The sequence below is a fragment of the Corvus kubaryi genome, unplaced genomic scaffold (assembly GCF_017639235.1).
Source record: "Corvus kubaryi isolate FWS band 111438036 unplaced genomic scaffold, C.kubaryi_AGA036_p1.0 37334, whole genome shotgun sequence".
In the NCBI taxonomy this organism is placed as follows: domain Eukaryota; kingdom Metazoa; phylum Chordata; class Aves; order Passeriformes; family Corvidae; genus Corvus; species Corvus kubaryi.
In genome coordinates this window covers 23,940,878-23,961,677 of record NW_024581108.1, presented here as the reverse complement: position 1 = coordinate 23,961,677, position 20,800 = coordinate 23,940,878, and the positions used below count along the sequence as shown (strand labels likewise).

At 41.4% G+C, this 20,800-nt stretch overlaps 1 protein-coding gene across 3 annotated transcripts; it reads right to left on the bottom strand.

Annotated features, from left to right (window-relative positions):
• Window positions 1-366: 366 nt before the first annotated feature.
• Window positions 367-20,526, bottom strand: ATG4C (autophagy related 4C cysteine peptidase). 3 transcript variants are annotated; one of them, XM_042030887.1, is made up of 12 exons: window positions 20,419-20,526; window positions 20,067-20,158; window positions 17,723-17,853; window positions 16,845-16,928; window positions 15,961-16,194; window positions 13,273-13,603; window positions 11,345-11,415; window positions 10,646-10,782; window positions 8,366-8,444; window positions 7,625-7,701; window positions 4,619-4,738; window positions 367-1,583 (listed from the first exon to the last, which is right to left on the bottom strand). In XM_042030887.1, exons 3-12 carry the CDS (start codon window positions 17,796-17,798, stop codon window positions 1,413-1,415), a joined length of 1,380 nt encoding a protein of 459 aa, XP_041886821.1. In that variant the 5' UTR covers window positions 17,799-17,853; window positions 20,067-20,158; window positions 20,419-20,526; the 3' UTR covers window positions 367-1,412. The 3 variants fall into 3 exon arrangements, with proteins under 3 accessions (XP_041886821.1, XP_041886822.1, XP_041886823.1); XM_042030888.1 differs by having other exon boundaries at window positions 20,412-20,507; XM_042030889.1 differs by lacking the exon at window positions 20,419-20,526 and adding an exon at window positions 20,300-20,379.
• Window positions 20,527-20,800: the final 274 nt, after the last annotated feature.

Here is a 20,800-nt window from a genome sequence, read left to right as displayed (position 1 = left end):
TTGAAAACAAATGAATATTTTGGCTTTTTAGAATATTAATTAACACATGCAAATGCACTCTCCAACCCTGACACAGACACAAACCTGGTCTAGTTCTGCCTGAAATCTATCCATTAGTCACTTCTTGCTCATAAAAGGCAAAAGGTGCTTTAATGAACAAACATGATGCTTATTATTTGGATCAGCAACACTTGTGCCTCTGTGCCTGAGCAGCACTTAGAACAGGTAACATTTGGTTTACAACACAACAATAAAATCTGCCTTTATTGCAAATAAACAGAGTATTCACACCTTACAATATTGTTTTAGATGCAGGATTATATTCACTCTTAGAGGATCTAATATTAATATAAAAGGCACATGCACTTTGTGTTTTCACACCTTTTATTTCCCAAGCAGCGTTAATATGGTTTTTTAAATATTGCATTTACTTTGTTAAAACATGAAACTATTTCTGTACACTTGTTTGCAATCTGAGAACACACACCATCAAGTAATCATTTGTACAGTAACAACATGTATCAAAACAAAAAATCATCACAGCCCAGAATTTTCCACATTTGCCCCCCTTTGCTTTGATTTAAAAGCTGCTCTGGCAGGAGAAGCCTCACCATTATGGTAGTTGAAACAGGAAACAAACACTGCTCTCTTCTAATAATTGTCTCCAGCTGCTTTGATTGGTTGCAGTTAATATTAATAGTATAACCTTTAAAAATTGTAGGGAAAGGTAATACTTTATCTTCACTCCTCATATTAAGGCTCCAAAGCAAGCTTAATGAGAAACCATTAGAAAGTCATACTGCTAAAGAGTACCTTAACTCACAATTCAGCCTATATAATTATGGCAGGATTGCAAGTGACAGTGACTCCTGATCCATCAACCTCACCTTTCCAGCAGGGAGCTGCTCGGGATATGTGGCAGGATGGCAGCAGAACTTCTGCTGGGGCCACACAGCTGAGACTTGTGCCCATCCCACACCAACAACTCCAGCTGTGCTGCAGACAGGAAAAACGGGATCTCCACACCTCTGGATGTGCATCCCTGACAAACCCAGCCACCCCTGGCAGCCCTGCTCAGGAGGTGGCCTGGAATGGCAGGACAGGAGGGCACAGGGTGGGATTTAGGGACTGGCCAGGCACCGCAGGCACACCTGGCTCTGAGCAAAGCCGCTCCCTTCGCTACCACGACGGCACGGACACTCCTCCAGCCAGCAGTGAGCAAAACCAATTAGTACATACAGTAGTAACTGACATCTTAAAGACTTGTAACATATAAAACATTATCATCTTTATGAAAATAGACCCATTTCAGTACAGGCTTGCCTTTTGGGGGAGGAATTCAGGTACATTTTTTGTATTTAAAAGGCAAGTGTTCTCCTGGACAGCTGCCGATGCTCTCGTGTAAAATGTCCTCAAAGCAAGACAAACTCCTCTGTACTAAATCTCTTTAGTCTTTTCTTTTCATCCTCGGAGAAAAGGTCATTTTCTTCATGGAGTGGACTGGAAGCAAAATCATAGTCTCTAGAATGACCCTTGACAAAAGTAAACAGGGGATATTTCTCCTTGGATGAAGATTTCAGCATCTACAATGAAAAACACAAATCAGATGAAACATTAATTGGAAATGAAAAAATACAGCAAGCACTGATATATTCACCTGATAATGACTGCCAAGTAAAAAGTGCATTGTTTGTCTTTATTATCTCATTAAAACCAAAGCACTGCACAATCCAAACATCTCCTCCTCCTCTTAGATACTTACTTCCCTTTCTCAGGTAGCTGCTAATTTCATGCCTATCCCTTTTTCTGTCCCACACAGATCACCTGTATGTGCTGTTAGACTCAGTGCAACAAAGATAAAAGGATAAAAGACAGAAGATAAAAACCTCTACAAAATAATTAATGGCCATAAGGGTCTCCTCAAGCACAGGTACGAATTCTGCAGCAACTGAGCATCCTGGGGAGGGATTTTTGTTGTAGAATCAGCACGTGCAATAATTGTGTTTTATTACAAGTTAAAACACAATCATCAATGTAAACAAGGCAGTCAGGAGCACGTGGCTCAAACCAGATTGGTGACAGTCACAGGGAACCAGGGTGCCCAAAATCTACTTATAAATCTATTTATCAATAAGAAAACTGAGCATGAGAAAAAGAGGATGGTGGGGAATGATAAATACAGAAACAGATCAGTGAAACACCTTTAACAGCAGATAAAACCCCACCAAATACTGAAAGACCTTTCAGGGTGTTTTTTCCACTGATCTATTTTTTATTTTGTTTTACTTTTTCTTACTTGCTTGGAAAAAAACAGCGCACTGTTGCAGTGACATACAGAACTACATCAGGCTAGAGATACACACCATGCAGAACTAAAAATCACTGAACACAAGCTCAGGAGAACAATCAGTCTCAAACAGTAAAAAAGCCCTAAACAGATCTTTAAACAGTAAGAAGTATTTCAAAAAAGACAGTCAGGAGTTGAGGGGGCATTTAAAAAATAAGAAGAAAATAAATCAATCCCAGTAAAATCCTGGGATTCCATTGCCTTGTGTGTGTTCAGTTTTACTGAAACTTCCTTCTCCACAACATCTCCTTCCATGCATTGAGGGAGGTGAGGAAACCCTAAACACAGGAACTGGGCAAGGAAATGCCTTAACAAAGTCCAGGGGAACCTGGTCCAGATTTGTGTAACTCTCATCAAGCCACACCCCAACAGTGACCACAGATAATCTGAAATTCTGAACAACTTGCAAGTTTCCTCGAGACACCATTACAGTGATGGCTAAAGGAGTTTATTGAGAAAGGTCAATATTTTCAGTATTTCCATGTTAGACTGTCACTGCAACAGGAATTCTTTGTGCTGAACTGAATCCATGTTCAACCTCCCCTCAGCTCCAGTTCTTCTCTCATTTCTGTTACATTTGGGCCACAAACAGGCAAATGCAGCTCTGTAACAATCCCAAGGGATTATTTATTTTCTGGCATGGGTTTGGATAGGGAAACAATTCCCAGAGGAGAGCCTGACTGTGGTTTGGAGGGAGTTTCACCCATCACTCCACTTGGGCCTCAATTCTGATGCCCTGATTTCTCTATCTCTAAACATATAAGGCCCATAAGGTTTATCCTCAAGTAAGCTAAATATTTTCTTTCACCTCTTATTACCCAAAAAAGCAATGAGAACCTGGATTTTTTAGTCCAGCCTCCACAGGGGACATTGGGAATACACTGAGCTTTATAGTTCAAGAGTTACCACACTAGAATTGCAAACAAAGGGAAAAATAATGGACGAGGAGGAAAACACAAAGGAAGTGAAGGAAAGATTGAAAGATCAATTGACAGAATGTTTGTGACATTGTACCTCTATCCAAACTTTCCTCTGCTTTCAAACTGACACCGCCTGAACTGTATTTATATCAAATAATGTCACTAATATTAAAGAGTTCCTATCTAAAATACCAGGATAATAACTCCAAGACTTGGATCAGCCAAGAGTATGTTCACAAATTGTGTTCAGGAAAAAACTGCACTTAATCCCAAACTTGAAAGAAGAAAAATAAGGAAATAGGAAAAAGAAAACTTCCACAGGAACCAATTTTGTAATGAGATTTTTTTATACTACGTTATTACATTCTTTCTTCTATGTGACAGAACAAGAAAACAGGGAAGAACAGAAACTTCACTATTTAAACTTTCCATGGATCTGCTGCTTAGGAACTTCTTTAAATCTATTTTACACTTCTCTGGGTAAGAATCAAAAAAACAACCTCAGCATCAATCCGTATCTATTTATTATAAACGGTATTAAGTTCTAAAAAATGCTTTTTTTGGCTGTAGTTCTAATACCACTTATCAGGACATTCCAAATGCTGGACAAACATTAATTCCTTGTGCTGCTGTGGTAACTGCTATGGTTGGAATATTTACATTGTGCCCATCTGCTGCTGCTGCTGCATCCTTTTCACAGAGTATTTTTTGAACCCACCAAACACAGAGCAGCTCAAAGGACACATTGATGATGCTGCATTTCATATCCTCACACACTGGAATAACCAAGGAGAACAAAACTTGATTCCAACTGGACCTAAATGAAGGCAGAGCAGAGTTTTTCCAGGGGAAGGTTGGGGTCAGACAGATTTGCTGGATGGCACCTGCTCCGTGGAGCTCAAACCAGAGCCCTGCACTTCCCACCGGAAAAAGCCACTTGTGCTAAGGAGAAATAATGAACAATTTGGGTTTGCTCCAACACTTCCCTTCCACCCCCAATCCCTGCCCAGGGCCGGGCTGCTCCCCAGCATCCCCCCGGGCCGGGGCAGCCCCGCTCGCCGGGCTGCCAGGGACATTCCCACTTCACGAGTGCCACCTCGTGGGCCCGCCCGGCGCCAGCCCCGCATCCCGCTCTGCCGGACACCTCCCGCAGCACAGCCCAGGCTCGGCTCGGCCTTACACAGGGGAAAAAAGGATGGAATTAACAACAATCTGCATTTCTGACAATGGTAAAAGCAGTCATAAATGCCACAAAAAGGATTATGTCTGCTTACAAGGGCGAGGCTGACTCTCTTCCTCTCCCCACACCCCGTTCTGGCTGACAGAGGGATTTGGGAACTCCAGCACCTACCTTGGTGATTTCTTCAGAAGCCTTCTCAAAGTCCTGCACAGTCCTACAGTAAAATCCTATTGTGCAGCTCGGATCCATTTTTTTGAATGACATCTTTTTGGGAGAAGGACAGTGGAATGACTGCGAGTTTCCCGATTAAAAAACATGAAACACACGGTTACGGTCGGGCACGGCACAGATCCACGCATTTACTTCTGTCCCCACCAACAGCTTTAAAACATCCAATCCCCTGCATCACCTGAATTAAACCCCAGCACACACTTTGGAAGGCATTTCTCCCACTCTCCCAAATATTCAAGTGATTCCACCCTTCCCCAGCCGTGTAAAACCTCCTGCTGTTGAGGCTGCATTCCCCAAACTTCCCCACACCACCAGGTTAGTTTGGAATCTGTCAAAGCTCTGCTGCTCCCAGCAATACTTTATGAATATTCCCAAGGCAGAGAAGGTGAATGCTCTTCTGCAAATTGAATTTGTAACAGCTTTTGCACTATCTTACTGCTTTACTACCACTGCCCAGTGCCCCTTCCCTCCCCCAGCCTCTATAAAAGAGACATAATGGAATAAACCAACCTCATGCATTTTCCTTCAGTAAATGAAATGGGTTCAAAAACCCACAAAACACACAAAAGCAAAACCATATTACAATGATTCACAAGTAGGGGAAAACCAAACATGCCCTGCTTTACAAATGGGCTTTTCCTAACGTGAAATCTCTTTCCCTGACAGATGATGCCCCAACAGTGCTGTGAACTGATACTTTCAGCAGCCCTGCTGTAAGAGAAAACAAACACAAAACCCCCCTCCCCACGCTCCTCACTCAGTTTATCAGAGGAAAAATAAGTATATCCCATCTACCCCGATTCTGTGGTTATTTATTACAGGAACTGCAGTTTTGGTGAAGCTCATTGTCCAATAAGTGCAATTATTTCCTCGCTTGCTCTCAAAGGGATCCAGTCCCCTCTATTCTGCCTCTAACGCAGAGGATGACCCATCATCCTCCCTCTATTAAATCCCTTTTTTTGCCAATCACAAAAATCAACCCACAGAAGACAGCACTGGTTCCCAAATCCGAGTGTAACCATCCCTGCAGCAGTTTTACATAATAAAATACATTGTTCTTTCCTGGTGATTACAAACCCGAGAGGTATTTCTGTAAAACCTCTGCTAAAAAATATCTGCAAAGATGATTAGGGCTATTCCTGCAAGATTCATTTCAGTCACTGCTTTTTCTCCTCACTGTTCGTATTTCATAAACAGCAATTGTATTTTTAATATTAATTCCTGAGTCATCAAATGCATAAATCAAACCCTGCCTCTTCCACATCCCATTCCAGCACCAACCCTGTCCCTCCAGTCGTGCTGCACTGGCAGGGCAGGAGGTTTAATGCTACACAAATCACTGCACAACAAAGAGAGAGAAGTGGGGAGGATTTTTTTTTTCCCACTCCTCCAAACAAATGGATGCTGGAAGCCAATACAGAGTGGATTGATTTCCAGCTTATTCTGGACAATTTGTCAATTTTGAAAATACTCCCCACAGATAAATCTAACAAGCAACTATCCACACTAAGAAAGCAATTTCTGTTTACTTTTGACATTTCTGGACAAAGATATAATACTATTAAATGCACCAAGCATTAAATTGCAATCTATTTTCCGTCTGCAGGAAAGCATTAGGATGCGATCAAGCCAAGCTGGCAGCTTGCATACCTTCCAAACACAGCTTAAAACCTTGGGATTATTTGGAAATTCAGATTAATGCCAGTCTGCAGCACAATTTGGAGGCTGAGTCATAGGAACAGAACCCAAAAAGAGGTGTATTTTTTGTAGCTTGGCCACTGCACCACGGCAGGACCTTCAGGAAGTCACTTCAGCTCTGCTGCTTTGTGCTCTTCCCACCTTTTGTCTGGTTTTTCCCAAACTGTAAAATCTGCAGAGGCACTGGAGCAAAACACAGTTATTAGGATAAAGGGGAAGGATCTGGGTAATCATCCCAGGCAGAGCTGGCACTCACCAACTCTCCCTTCAAATATCTCAACGGGGCAAACCTAAAGGCATCTCTAAATACAACCAAACTGCCTGGGTAGGATGTTTGCTGACACATTTTGCTGCTGTGTTCTTTTGCTTCATTCAGAACCTTCTCATTTCCTAGAGAATCTTCCACTTCTGCATTATGTAACATGCTAATTCAAGCATTTTGTTAAATAATGAAAAATATGAAGGGTTTGCTTGAAGGACTTGACATCAGCCCTGTGTAGGTCCTTTGAGATGATATATGTGTATATATATATTTATATAAGTAGTTTTCCTAAACACTATTTGATGGTATTTTGCTCCACCTCTGTCCCGAAGCACCCCCAGGCTGTTCCTACTGAAACAAGAGCTGCTGGAAGTTCCTGTGGAAGTTGGGCACAAGACCAAGGAGTCTTTGTGGGTGGCCCTGAGGATGTGACTGTGAGTACTGAGGCCACTGAGCACTTCCTTGCAGCTGATAATGTTTTCTTAGGGTACCTGTAAAATGAGTTCTCTAATCAGCTCCTTTAGCTCCATATATTCTCCTTTAGCTCCACGTATTTCCAGGCTCCTACTATTGAATACAACAGGAATTCTCTCCCTGATGTTGGTTGCAATTTGAATTAAAAAAAAAAATTAAATGACCAAAAAGACAAACTTATCAACCCCAATTCCAAACAGGTTTAAGATCTACAAATATCATCTATTTTCTTTGATGAAAAATTACTTAAATAAAGTGATCATCTATTCTGGAGATTTTATGATCATTAAAAAGAAAACAGATGAAGATTAATGAAGTAAAAATTAAACCCCCATATTGAAATTTAACCTCTGGTCATTTTTGTTGATTATAGGCCTATAAAGAAGGGCAGGACATTGATAAATAACATGTAACTGTAAAACCATAAAGCTGCAGCTAGCTAGAACATCTCTAAATAATTAGTGTTTGATTCATATGGGAAGAAAACAGTGCCAGGTCTATATCCATAGTACCTCAAGAGGGAAATCCTTTATGCTGACATCTACAAAAGATTGGCAGTAATGAGGATCCATGTAAATCAAACTGTCATCTGCAAGGACAAAACAGAAGACAAGTAATTCAAAAAACACCTTATTATTACACTGCTTACAATCCAATTTCTATGCAGAACAGCTGGAAAAAAAGCCAGTGAGTAACTGCTTGCCAGGCTGATACTCATTGACTGAAGCACAGGTTTTTGCAGGACAGATTAACTTTTGCATAATCAAATATGCTTGTATAAGCAGAATTTTTATAAAGTGATGAAACTGTCATTTAATTTTTGGTGATAAAATTACTTTTACAAACACACAATTATATTCTGGAGTTTGCATATGAAAAATGTATCGCCCTGCTTCATCCTGACAGCAAGAATATATTGCTTGTCATTTAGGCATCAACTAACACCACTTAAAGCAGGAGAGAGTAAATACCTAAATAAGAACTGCCAGGCAGGAACAGCAAACGCTCCTCAAGTTTGGTGAAACAGATAAATTATGCCTTGTTTATGCAACAAGGGAAATTAAATGTACATTTTACAGAATCCAATTACTCCGTGGGGTAAATGACAAATGGCTGGACTTGGGGAGATGTGATGAATTAATAAGGTACTCATTTTGCTATTTTAATCACGCTATTTCCCACTGCTTCTATATTAACTTCCTAACTCTGAGGGAAAAAAATATTGAGGAGACATAACACATTAAAATACTAACCTTGGAATCCAGCAAAGTAATAGGACTGCTTGGGTTTGCCACCAATAATGCCAACACAGTACTCCAGGCTTAAAATTCCCTGAAACAAGAACAAGAAATCATTAGGACAGCGTTAACCAAAGTATTAAACTGAATTAATATATTTGCTCTTTTAGGCAAATGGTTTCGGTTTTTTTTAAAGACTGACTCCATGACTTCCTGGGGCTTGACCAAAGTGAACCCACACCAGCAGCTATTCCAGAGAAAGTCCTCCCTTCCCATGAGATACCCACACATGTTTTTGGGGAGGAGGCAAAACATCACGCCACAAATTGAGCACCAGTTCCATAGTCCAAATATCCCCAAGTATTGAGATTTCCAGCCTCCATACACATTTACATTCTGTGCCCTTGGGGACTCTCTTCTTTTTGCACTCAAATGGACAAGTCTGGCCAGAGCGTCAGCTTCTACATCTTGGGGAGAAATGCCAGTTGAAGTACAACGAATTACAAGGTCCAGCTCTAAAAGGAGTTGCCCCAAATCCAGGGAGGAGAGACACACAACTGACAGGCCCCATAAATCTCCCTGGAGGCTGCCTGGGAGGGCAGAGGAACCAGAACCATCTGGGCAGAACTTCTGGGAAAGGGACATTACTAAGTGTAAGTAGGGAACTTTTCTCTCAACAAAATGATTGATATTGTCATACTACTAATACCAAGGCTCCTCAAGATAAAATTTTCCCTGCTTAGACAAGGATAAAGTCACTCAAAAACCTCCCCTGAGATGCCACAAAGTCAAATCCAGCAAGGTTTATACAGGTTAAGGAAGCGATGCTCATTTAAAATACATGAGAAGGTTTCCTTAGCAAACTTATTTTAAATACAAACGAGAAGGTTTCCTTAGAAAATGCTCTGAGCATCACAGAACATTCAGGGAGATCAGAGGCAAAGGCTCCAAGAGCCAAGGAGGGCAGAACAGAGAGGGAGTAAAGCTCCTCAGAGTAATGGATAACTGTTTAATCTATGGCAAGCTTCTTGTAAAAGTGAATTATAAAAAATTTATCAATTTTCACCCATAAATATAAAATCCTTTGTAGAAATTACCTCTTGTGCTACATTCTAAAATCTGCATTTTTAACTTAAAGCCAGACTCCAAGAAATGTGGTCACTTCTTGAGAACAGTCAGGCAGACACTGGAGTGACTGATTCAGGCAATTGAAAGCCCTCTTATCACAGCCTCCATCAGGCTGCAAAGGGCAGGAACAGCCTTGGGAAGGGAGCAGCAGGAATCACACAGTGGAGCCAGCTGAAAACTAAAACTTTCCCAAACCAACTGTCTGAAAATACAAGGAAAATAATCAGGGAAGAACAACAATTTAAGTCCACCACTTTAAAGCCTTCACCAGTCTGTCTCCCCATGCCAGTAAAAATCAAAATGTTTTCCTGAAATGTTGCAGTGAACAGCCAGCCACAAAAATAAGTCACGTTACAGACTCTCAGCTTTGGTTCATGCTACTGCACTGGGGTAACTAAAAATGAACCCAAACTTTAAAGACAGATAAAGAGGAGCATGGAAAATGAAATAAAAGCAGCAGGGCTAAGAGAACAAGCTCTTCCCTAAGAGGAGTGAGAGGCAGGATTACAGCACATCCTCAGGTGTCTGCAGAACCTCTGCTGAAAAAAAACACAGCACAGACCTTCCCCCCTCTGCTTTCTCCTTGAGTTTTCCTTTTTTCCAGCTCATTTTTATATGGGTAACTGCTTGCTACTCCTGCATCACTGTCCTCAGAAACATTTATCCAGACAGGGAAAAAACAATTAAGTAATGACTAAAGGTATCAAATAATTGCATGGGAACAAAGAGACAAAAGAAAATGGGAAGAAGAGACAAGCAACAACTTTAAACCATTTGAACCATTTTCTTATTTAAGAAAATAAGGAACAGAGTAAGGGAAGGGGTGTATTTATATTTTAAAATGCTGCCTGATCCTTAGTTACATATGCTATTAGAGTCCTGCTATATTAAATTACCATTTGTAATTTGAGCCACTGCATTAATGTCTTTTCAGGTGGCTGCTGGAGGAGCAGGACAGTTATCACTGCTTTACCAAGGGACATCATGTGCTCTGCAATTATGTCTGATCTTGTAATAGGGAAATTTAAAATCTGTAAAGTCAAACTTTACAACCTTCAACTGTAAAATCCCCACCACACGTTTAATGGGGAGAATTACCCTCGTGAAGTCGCTTTTCATATCCCCTTGTGCTACTCTTTGAAAAATGATTGAACTCTCATTTCATACCTTTACAAACTCCAAGTAGTCTGTGTTTGTTCTCTCTCCACCGAGTCTCACAGGAACCAATATAATTACAGCTTTTGTGCCTGCTTTCCCAGAATCCATAAAAGAACACTGTCTGTCAATAACATCTGAGCTGTAGACTGAGAGACACAGGAATATTAAAATTTCAAATATAACCTCTAGTTTTTGGAGACACACCTCCAACGTGGCATCACAGCGTGACAAACTGAAACTGCAGCCCTTCCAAACCTTGCTGTCCTCCTGAAACACAACCCAGGTGACTCAGAACCAGTGCTCTGCCTCCTCACTCCCAGCAACATTCTGTGGGATGGGAACTGCTGCTGCTGAGTCGCAGTGCCAAGGAAATGGGGTAGGTTAGGAGAAAGCCAATAAATATTTATTGCTGCAAATAAATTTCTGAAAGGAATATTTAAAACTTGAAAGCCTCCAACTAACAGAAACATCTCCATGTAAAAGGAGAAGAGGCAATAATTGATTTGGTGATTTGTAATTCCACTGTAAGATACCAAGCAAGCAATGCACAATCTGCACATATCAAGAACCCCTTTGTCTACATATTCTCAATTTTGTGGATCCATTTCAGAGGGAGGTTTTTTCCTTTAAAGCTCTATTGTCAAGTGCTAACTGAAAGGCAGAAAAAGCATCTAAAATGTTTGCAAAAATCGACAAAATCACAGTTACCTGTACAATCCTGAGCAACATAGACTGTTACTCCTTGCAGCTCAGGGTCTCTTGCTTCTTCAACAGCTTTTCTAAGTACAAACACAAAACTATTTAACTTATCTTTCATTTAAAAAAATGAACAATAAACAAACAAATTATTTTGGTTTTTAACAAACAGGTTGATTTTAATTGTTTGGGATTTCTGAGGAGGGGTTATTTTGTTTAATTCAAGACACCTTCCCTTCCTGGTAAATGCAGGTGGTGGGGTGGGGATTTTTTATTTGTTTTTAAACACTGGACACTCAGATCCAGCCTGTATGGCACCATGTTTTTCCCAAGCCAAAATGACAATGTCTGGCTATTTAGAAGAAAAAATGAAAACCACAAAAAGGCCCCAAATCCCAAATTAACTTACAATTAAATGCATATTGACTACTTTATTTCTTTCTAACGATTTTCTGTCATGTATATTGAAGATAAAGGCTAAGTTTGCTGACAAAAATACTATTTTCAACTCATCAGATCTCTTTATTTGACCTTAGCTCATATAACAAGCCACAAATTAGCACCTGGAAATAAAAAGCTGCAAAGTTTCACCAAAACTTTCAAAAATATAATTACAATATTAGACTCTCCTCAAAAGACTAAGACTAACAGACTTAAAAGTAAAAAGAAAATAAATGTTGATAGTCAGAACCATGGTCATCAACCAGGGGCAATATTTGTAAAGAAAGGAAACTGTCCAAAATTGAGGATTTGCCTTTGAGTTCAACACACACCTGCATTAAAGGGCCACTATCCCTTTATTCCCCACTATATTTTGAGGAATGGTTTAATACACTCATTCCCAAGTTATGAGGGAGCTGTACATTGTTAGTGCTGCTGTAAGAGAGAAAGAGCCAGGAAAGGAAACCTCTGCCAGGCTGGAAATCACCCCTGGGGTTGTGGGGAGTGTAACTCTGCACCAAATCCCCCCTGCTCCCATTAGGAAGACAAATAATTTAATAGAGAATTTATTAAAGCAAGCAAAAAGAATTCTGACAGCTTCCACCATCAGAAAAAAGTAGAATAAACCCCGTTAATAGTACTAAACTCCTACATCCCTGTTTGCATCTGCATGGATGCACAGCTGATTATTCCAGTACAGCTGCACTTCAGATTAATGTAACATTTACATTAAATATCAAAATCCTCTATTTATATATATATAAAAATATGTAAGTGCATGAACTTTGCCTTCTGCTGCCTAAACGATTTACTAGTGATTCAGTTTATAGGTGAACTGGAATCCACTAAATAAATAAACATATAAGACTACAAAAAGACCCCAAAAACATTCAAAGAATTGGATATCAAGGCTCACAGCATGGGGAAATTTGACTTTCGACTTTTTTTTTTAACCATGCTGAATGTCACAGACCCTTTACTTTTACTGGGATATAATTATAATATTAATAGTCCCATACATTTACAGTTTCACAAGAATTTCATGTGTGCAAAGAAATGCTGAAAACATCAATTTTAACTCTGACATTTCATTACACTATCAGTACATTACAGCCCCCAGGTTACAGTATTAAAAAAAAAAATCTCTAATGTTATGCATGTTCCAAGGTTGAAAGAGTGGTTAGTTTTTAGAACATTTCATTAAATGCAGCTCTACTTAAAAGGTTTGGGAGAGATACTTGGGATCCTACAAGAAAACAGGAATGTTGTCTTTTTTCCTGAAATAAGATTGACAAAAGCTCAGCGTTTGGTTCCTGCACCTGCTGCTATTTCCCTTCCTGCCTGTGAAAAAGCTCTGGAATTGCTCCTGATATGGGTGTTTTACAAAGCTAACAATGAACAGTTTGCTGCTCAATTAGGCTGAAGTAATCTCAGGACACTCAGAAATGCTTCTCTGTGATGTAACACAGGAAAGGAACAGAGAATTGAAGGTGTTTTACCTCAAGATGTGTGCGACCACGGCGGGCCCGTACCAATCCCCCGCGATCTTCCCGGACTTCTTCCCGTATTCTATCAGCTGGTGCAGCCCAAAGGCTGCCACTGGGGAGTCACCAAACCAGGAGATGATTTTCCTGTGATAAACTTCATTCCTCATCTCGGTGACATCCCAGCTCCTCCTCGCCGGGCCACGCTGGGGCTGGGGCAGGATCTTGGGGTCCCTCTCGGCCGTGAGCGATGCCTCGAAGGAGGCCGTGAGCTTCCTCACGGTGCTGCTGGTCCAGGAGTCCAAGTCAGAGCTGTCCATGTCCAATGCATCTGGCCACACCCAGGCTGCAGCAGGAAAGGGGAAAATCCATTTTAACCTTAATATTAATTAACTTTATGGCATAATAAGCAAAGCACTTCCCTTTGTGCCCCACGCTCCTTAGAGCAACACTGTGTATTTTACATGTCACTGTTAACAGGTCAACAAAGAATTCCAGTACAGTAGGATTTGCTTTGATTTTCTGGTGACCATCCCAGTCAGCTGAATAAACAAGATACACCTGATCACAGGTTAGAGCTCCCTTACATATTAAATACACGAACATTACTTCAGTACTATCCAAAAGCCTTTTATCTGTGTCAAACAAGGAGTTTCAAAAGCTCTTAATTCTTCTTATTTTTCAGTTATTAAAAAAACAGGCAGACCTGAGGAATTACTGATGTAAAAGCAAACATTTCTCCCTGGCAAAATGGCAAAGTAGATCAGCAAAGAAACAGGCAGGATTTTTTAATTCACTAAAGTAATTAATTCTTTTAGATTACAAGGCAAACTTGTTTAAATATCATTCAGCACAATATCTTCAGTCTGCTTTTCCAGCTGAATGTTTCCCCATGGATGATGCATCCCACACAGCATTCCCTCCTACAGAATGGGGTTCAGCAGGTCCAGGGACAATGCCTGGAATTCTCCCACAATTCCAACAAGTACTCCCAACACAGACCCAGCTCAGACTCTCAGCTTCACGTTTCAGTCAGCGTCTCAAGCACAGGCATTTCAAAATAAAACTTCATATTTAAAATCAAAACTCATTCACAACATCATTCAGCAATATCTGGAACATTCCACATGGCAGTGAAAGTGTAAATACCTCACCTAGAAACTTCAGGCAAGTTTTGCTTCCTAACAGAAACAACACCATTAAAGCAGAATGAAAACATCTCTGGGAAAAGAGTAAACAGCCATGAAAAACTTCCTGTAAACACCTAAATGTGTTTCCAAAGCTGTCCAGACCTCATAAGCGCTTTTCAAAAGATAATTCACCAGCTGTCAGAAGACCAGGTGAGGAGCAAAGTAGTCCAGAAAGACCATCCCTACTCCATCTTTCTTGTGGATTTGGATTGCCACAGAAACAAGAGCACTCTGGAATCACCCCATCACTTTCCAAATTAGGATGCAAGGGGGACATGCAAGGAATTCTTTGGAACCATGGATTTTAAAGATAGAAACCTGGGGCTATTTTGTTTGGGGTTACTTCCAAATGAGCCATTACACACTCCTGCTCACAGGGAGTCTTCTGGGCAGGTCTTGAGTTTCTTTTAAATGTATGTATAAGAAAAGTGATATTTAAGGGATTTGTGTTCTCAGCAGAAGTATTTACGCATTTTTGGATATCTGCAGTTAGTTGAAAAGGGTAATGAATGTTTTATGACTTAAATATCTACAGCCAAAGGAACATTCAGTGAGCCAATCCCACAGTTCAGTCCTGACGCTGCTGGGAATGGAGACTTTGTGGTGCAGCTGGGTTGGGACTTTGTTCCCAGCTTACATCAGAGCTGCACAGCAAGGGGAAAGTGTTATCAAAACAGGCTTTCAGAGGATCTTCTGCTGAAGTATTCCTGGGATCCCACAAATGGCTGAGGAAACAATGCACTGTGTTCTCTCAACGCCCCCGGGGTGGCTTCAGGCCTGTGCCTTGGGTCATTCTGACACCAAGCAATGGATGATTGTTATGAAAGGGATTGGGAATGGGATGGAAAGAAAAGGTGTTTAACTCTGAGAACCTAAAATACCTCTCTGCAGGACATGGACACTTAGCCTGTGACAGCAGAGTGTCCCACAGCTCCTAAAGCTTCAGCTGGCTGTGACTGTGGGAGGACTCTGAGACAGACAATGGTAAGGAAAAAAGGGAAGTTTCTCTCTAAGTACATGGGGGAAGGGAAGAAATGACATAGTGAATGTTTCCACACAGAGCATGATGTATTGAAGTTAGATTAGAATCCTTCTAGGAACTCAATATATTAAGACCAGAAGAAATTCAATAATGGACAACTTTAAAACTGATAAAAGAACATCACTTCTGCCATAGCCCACAGCTATGGGCTGGGGAACTCACTTCTACATCTTGAGTTCAAGAAACAATCAAATTTCAAAAGAACTGGGCATGTGCATGGGTAAGAATACCCAGGCAGAGGGATCACACTTGGATACTGGAAAATCCACAGAAGTTCACTTGGGCACACTTTGGTTCTCAGAAATGGAAGGATAGGACAGCTCAATCTCTGATGCAATGGGACAATTCCAACAGTAATGAGAAGCCCACAACCAAACCCAGCTGGCCCTTCAGATCTGGGATAAAAAAAACTTTGGTCTCTACAGAATGCCTGTGCTTATGCAAACACAGAGATCTCCTCTCGTAACTCACCTCTCCCAAGGAAATGAAGCATCAGGCCCTGAGCCAGCAGCATCTGCCCCGTTCTCAGCGTGCAGCCCCAGCCACAGTCTGTGGTTAAAGCAGAGCCCTTGATCTGAGGGAATTCCTCTCTGTACGTCAGCCAGATTCTAGAAATGAAATCTCTGCGGAACTCCTCAACGTTCCCTGAAATCTCAGTGTTGATTTTATCAAAATTGGACCCATCTGTAGAGAGCTCCCCAGATTCTGCAAGGCAAAGCACAGTTTAAGTTCTAATTTGTTATGGCACTTCTGTTATTAGAAAGCAAGCAACAAACATACAATCGATCAGAAAAACAGGGCAAATTTACAAAACCTAACAATTGCCTCAAATACAACAAAGGAAAAATGGAAGACAAACATAACAGAAATGTGTCAGATTAAAAAAAAAAGGAAAAATCAAAAGAGCAATGCAGACATCACTGTGCCAGTGGAACCACTGACCTGCAAGTAAGTGCTTAATTCACCCAACTGTGAATGGTCAAATAGAGAGAGAGACTTAAAGGACTGCACACTGGAAAGTGATAATGAAGGTGTTGGTGTAGTGACCCTGATCAGGTATTGCCATTATTTCCATCAGGAGCTTTTAGAAAGAAAATCTCCAGCTGATGGTAAATGAAGTGCAAATTACAACACAAATATTTACAGAAAGCACATGGTTTTGGTGTAAAATCTGAAAAGATCAGGTCAGGATCGGTTGCATCAGAGGTGGACATTTACATGAATATTTTATAACCTTTTCATATTTACATTTTGCATTTGGTAATTGTTAATGCCACTCTTTCTGGAAGATTAAAAATATCTCCCCAGAGCTCCAGCTGAGGAAAACTGGAATGAGTGAAGTGCTCTGTACTCACCCTCAGTTTTGAAGTGGTAACATTTTCCCAGGAGAAAGACAGGAGAGTTTCTACTGAAGTAAGTTTTTGTTTTCAACACCCAACCTAGAACAGATGCAAAACAAATACAAATCTGGGACTGAAGTATTCCAAAAGGAAATGCTAACAGCATCTGGCTAAGCCAAAGGTAACTCTTGAAAGGGGAATAAAAACAAAGTAATAAAACTGGGGTTTGGTCTCATAAAAAATCCTATATAGGGTGCAATGGCTACTATTTCCTTTCAACCATGTGATAGCCTTAAAGAAAGCAGAAAAGGAAGTATCTTCTCATCTTTCCAGACATCTCCAAAGCTCAGTTATGACAATTAACAACATTTATCAGAAACCTGGAGGTAAATCTGAGCAACCTCAGTCCTAAAAGGAAAGAAGAAAAATCAAGGACAGATTAGTTAAGGGCACACGTGAAAATCTGATTGCTCATAAACAAATTACTGCTCAACTGTGGAAAAAATCCTACTCAAGGGTAGATTCTTCAGTGGAACTTGTATCTCACACACCATCCTATTTTTTTCCATAAAAATACATTTATAAACAAAAAAAATCTTTGTGCAGATGATTCCATATTATCCCCGTTTAAAAGCCTATGCAAATCTAGAGTAATTTTCATAATATATTTACTGTTTCCAAAAGAAGTAATTTAAAATGAAATTATGCAAGATTTATCTGGAAAAATGAAAAGCTAAAGAATTTTTTTAGTGGGGCTAATTTATATTATCAAAGGAAAAATTGTTGCAAGGGCCATATTGCATTTTTAGTATTAATTAGTTATGATTCCATTCATGTCAACCAGAAACATTCCAATCCTTTTAATGAAACAGATCACACCCTGTTCCACTTACTGTATTTCATGTTGTGCCATGCAGACATAAACTTTGATTTGATCTTTTCTACTTCATCTGTCCCTGTGGCCTCCATATTCAAATTCTAGAGAAAAAGCCATCGCTGTCTTGTAAGGCTTTCAGTTCTGCTGCTGCAAAAACCAAAATATAAACACTCAGCATCCCCACTTAAGCCCAACATGGCCAGAAACAGCAATAAACTCACAGAACCCCCCACTACCAGGCACTGAGAAGCAATCCCATGTCCCATGAATAAGTAATAAAATAATTTAATTCCAAATATACACCAATAAAAGCACTACACAAAGCTCAATAAAAGATAATGTTCTCCAGCAGCTCTGCCTCGCACCACAAACTGCTTTAGAGCACAAAACCTGTGCTGGCACATGAGCACACTCGTTTTATCAGCCGTGAGGTGGAGAGCTATGATGCAGCTCACTAAATAAAAAAGATGCTGCTCTTTTCTGCTGAAGAGAAAACAAAAAGCACCTTTTGTGTTAAAATCCACCAGAGTGCAGGCTGATTTTGTAAAAACTCCTTATAAATTTTGCAAGGAAATGCATCTTTACTGGCTTTTTCTGTCCTGCAAGATAAGACAGATTTCACCTTAAAGCAACTTGAACTGGTAACAACACAAATATCTACTACCTTTATCCCTGTTCCTAAGAAATCTGGGAAAATGGGACAGAACCTCCTCCATAGTCCAGCTGCCCCATTTGTAACAGGAAGCTTGCTGCTTGCTATTCCTCCACCACGTGTATTCTGTCAGTGGTTCACCTTTAAATACTTGACACAGAAAGTTTTCCTGAAGGTATTTGGTGGCCCAAACCCTTGCACATGCAGGTGAAAGGTTAAGAGCTCCTGCTTCAACAGCAGCTCTTGTGGGACATCACTGAAACCTTCACAGCATTTTTAGCTAAGTTCTGATAGCACCAGCTGATGACGTAAGCAACAGTGAAATTCTTCATTTAATTAAAAAACTTGGGCCAGGAGAAAGCCTCCTTTCTTTAAAAGGAGAATCTAGAACTGTATTTACCTTTCCGTGTGCTATTCTCCACTGAATTGGGATCAAAATCAGGACAAAGACTAAACCGTGTCACTTCTCTCCACTGGGAACATATTTTAAGGAAACCTAATCAGTGACAGTGTAATTAAGGAGAGGGTGAAGAAGTCAGGGTGACAGCATCATCTGAGCCTGAGGGTACTCACACAGATCTACTTTTTGGAGATCTGCAATCTGCTGCCCAAACCACCCCTAGCACATCTTCCCACTATTCCCTAGTATTATTTCATAAAAATCTGCTTCTTGACAGAATAAGAAGCAATGCCAATTCACAAACATGAGGGAAGACTGACTTTTTTCTAGTGAAAATAATAAGTGTCTACATCCCTGCTATGATTAGCCTTGTGTCAAGCTGGGGAAGGAAGAAAAGGAGAATTTCAAGCTGGCTTTTAACTTCCTGCCTTTCCCCCCCTTCTTTCTTCTTTAGGATAAAAAGGAAAGTCTGACTGTATCACCAGCTCTAGACAGCAAAGCTGGTAAGATGAACTTCTTCAGGAAGTGTGTTTGGTCCTGTCTTTCCTAACATGATCCATCAGCAACAACCATTTATACAGACACCCACTGATTGCCTTAAAAACTAATTCTTATAAAAGCTTCCTCTGACTAAAATTAGAACTGAAAGAAACTCTACAGTTCTGAAAGGGCCCGAAGACAAAATTATGTAAATGAGAAAGGAGCTCATTTTCTTTTAAAAGACAATGGTCACCACAGCACATTTATCTTTTCTTCAGATACATTTCTTCTCTGATATTATGCTAAAGATGCAAAAGGAGTTTCCAAGAATGCTAAGGCAAACCAGGTATATTTTTTTTTCAGTGGGAAAACGCAGGTTCTTCCCATCAATGCAAGAAAGCATCAGTAAGAGCTCCACGGAAATTAATGTAACAGCACGAGGAGAAGGTCCCAGGGAATACAGATTCGAGCCCAACGGGCTTTAGTATCAAATTATCAAATTTAAATCTAATGTTTTTATCCCGAAGTTGCCTCATTTATGAAGTTCTTTAGATACACGTCACGAGGATGATGTTCCCTCACGGAGCAGCAGGACACGGCTGGAATTGAAACCCCAAGGGGGATCAATGCCGGGAAGCAGCTGTTTGTTCACAAGGATGGAAAAACACCCCAAACCCCCCAAAACCAGCATTTGTTTGCATAAACAGCAGAAAAGCAACGCGAGCTGCCGGTGAGACCTCAGCGGGAAAGATGAATGAAGCCTCAATGGGATAATTATAAGATAAATTATCTCTTATTAACTAAGACTTCCCTGGCTTTCAGTTGTACCTTGAAGGAGCCCGGAGCGGCAGCGGCGACAGTCAGCGAAACCCACACGGAACAACGACGGCGAGCAGTGGCCGGAGGTCATTTTTAAGGAGCTGCAAACACATACGAGGACAATTAGAAACGATACTTTGAAGCCGGCTCGGAAAGAAAACCAGATTATTCCTTAATCCTGCAGCAAGGGCGGAACGCTTCGCCCAGGCAGGACTCGCAACCAAGCAGGAGCCCACAGGCACCGCGGGAAGGGGCTCGGCGGCTCCCGGCCCCACAGGACGCGGCGGCACCCGAGCCGCCGCCACGAAGGGCCCATCCCGCCGCTCCCGCCCGCCGCTCCCGCCCGCCGCTCACCCCTCACCCCTCACGGAGCCGCCTCCGCCATGCCCGGGGCCACCCGGGCAGCGCGCGGCCTCCCGGCGCTACTCCGGCCGCGGCGCAGCGGCGCGCGAACTACAACTCCCGGCGGGCGCCGCGGCTGGGGCGCGGAGGGACGGGCTGCGGACACGTGCGGGGCACGCTGGGAAGTGTAGTCCGGTGGGAGTGCGGTGGGGAGGCGGGAGGGAGGAAGAGGGCGGAGGAAGAGGAGGGAAGGAGGGAGGAAGAGGATGGAGGGAGGCGGCGGGGCCGGGCTGCGGCTGGAAGCGAAATCCCGGGAAGAGGAGCGGGAGCAGAAAGCCCAGTCCCTTCACGGGGTCTGCGGCTGTCCTTTAACAGCATTCCTCCCTTTGCTTGGATTTGGT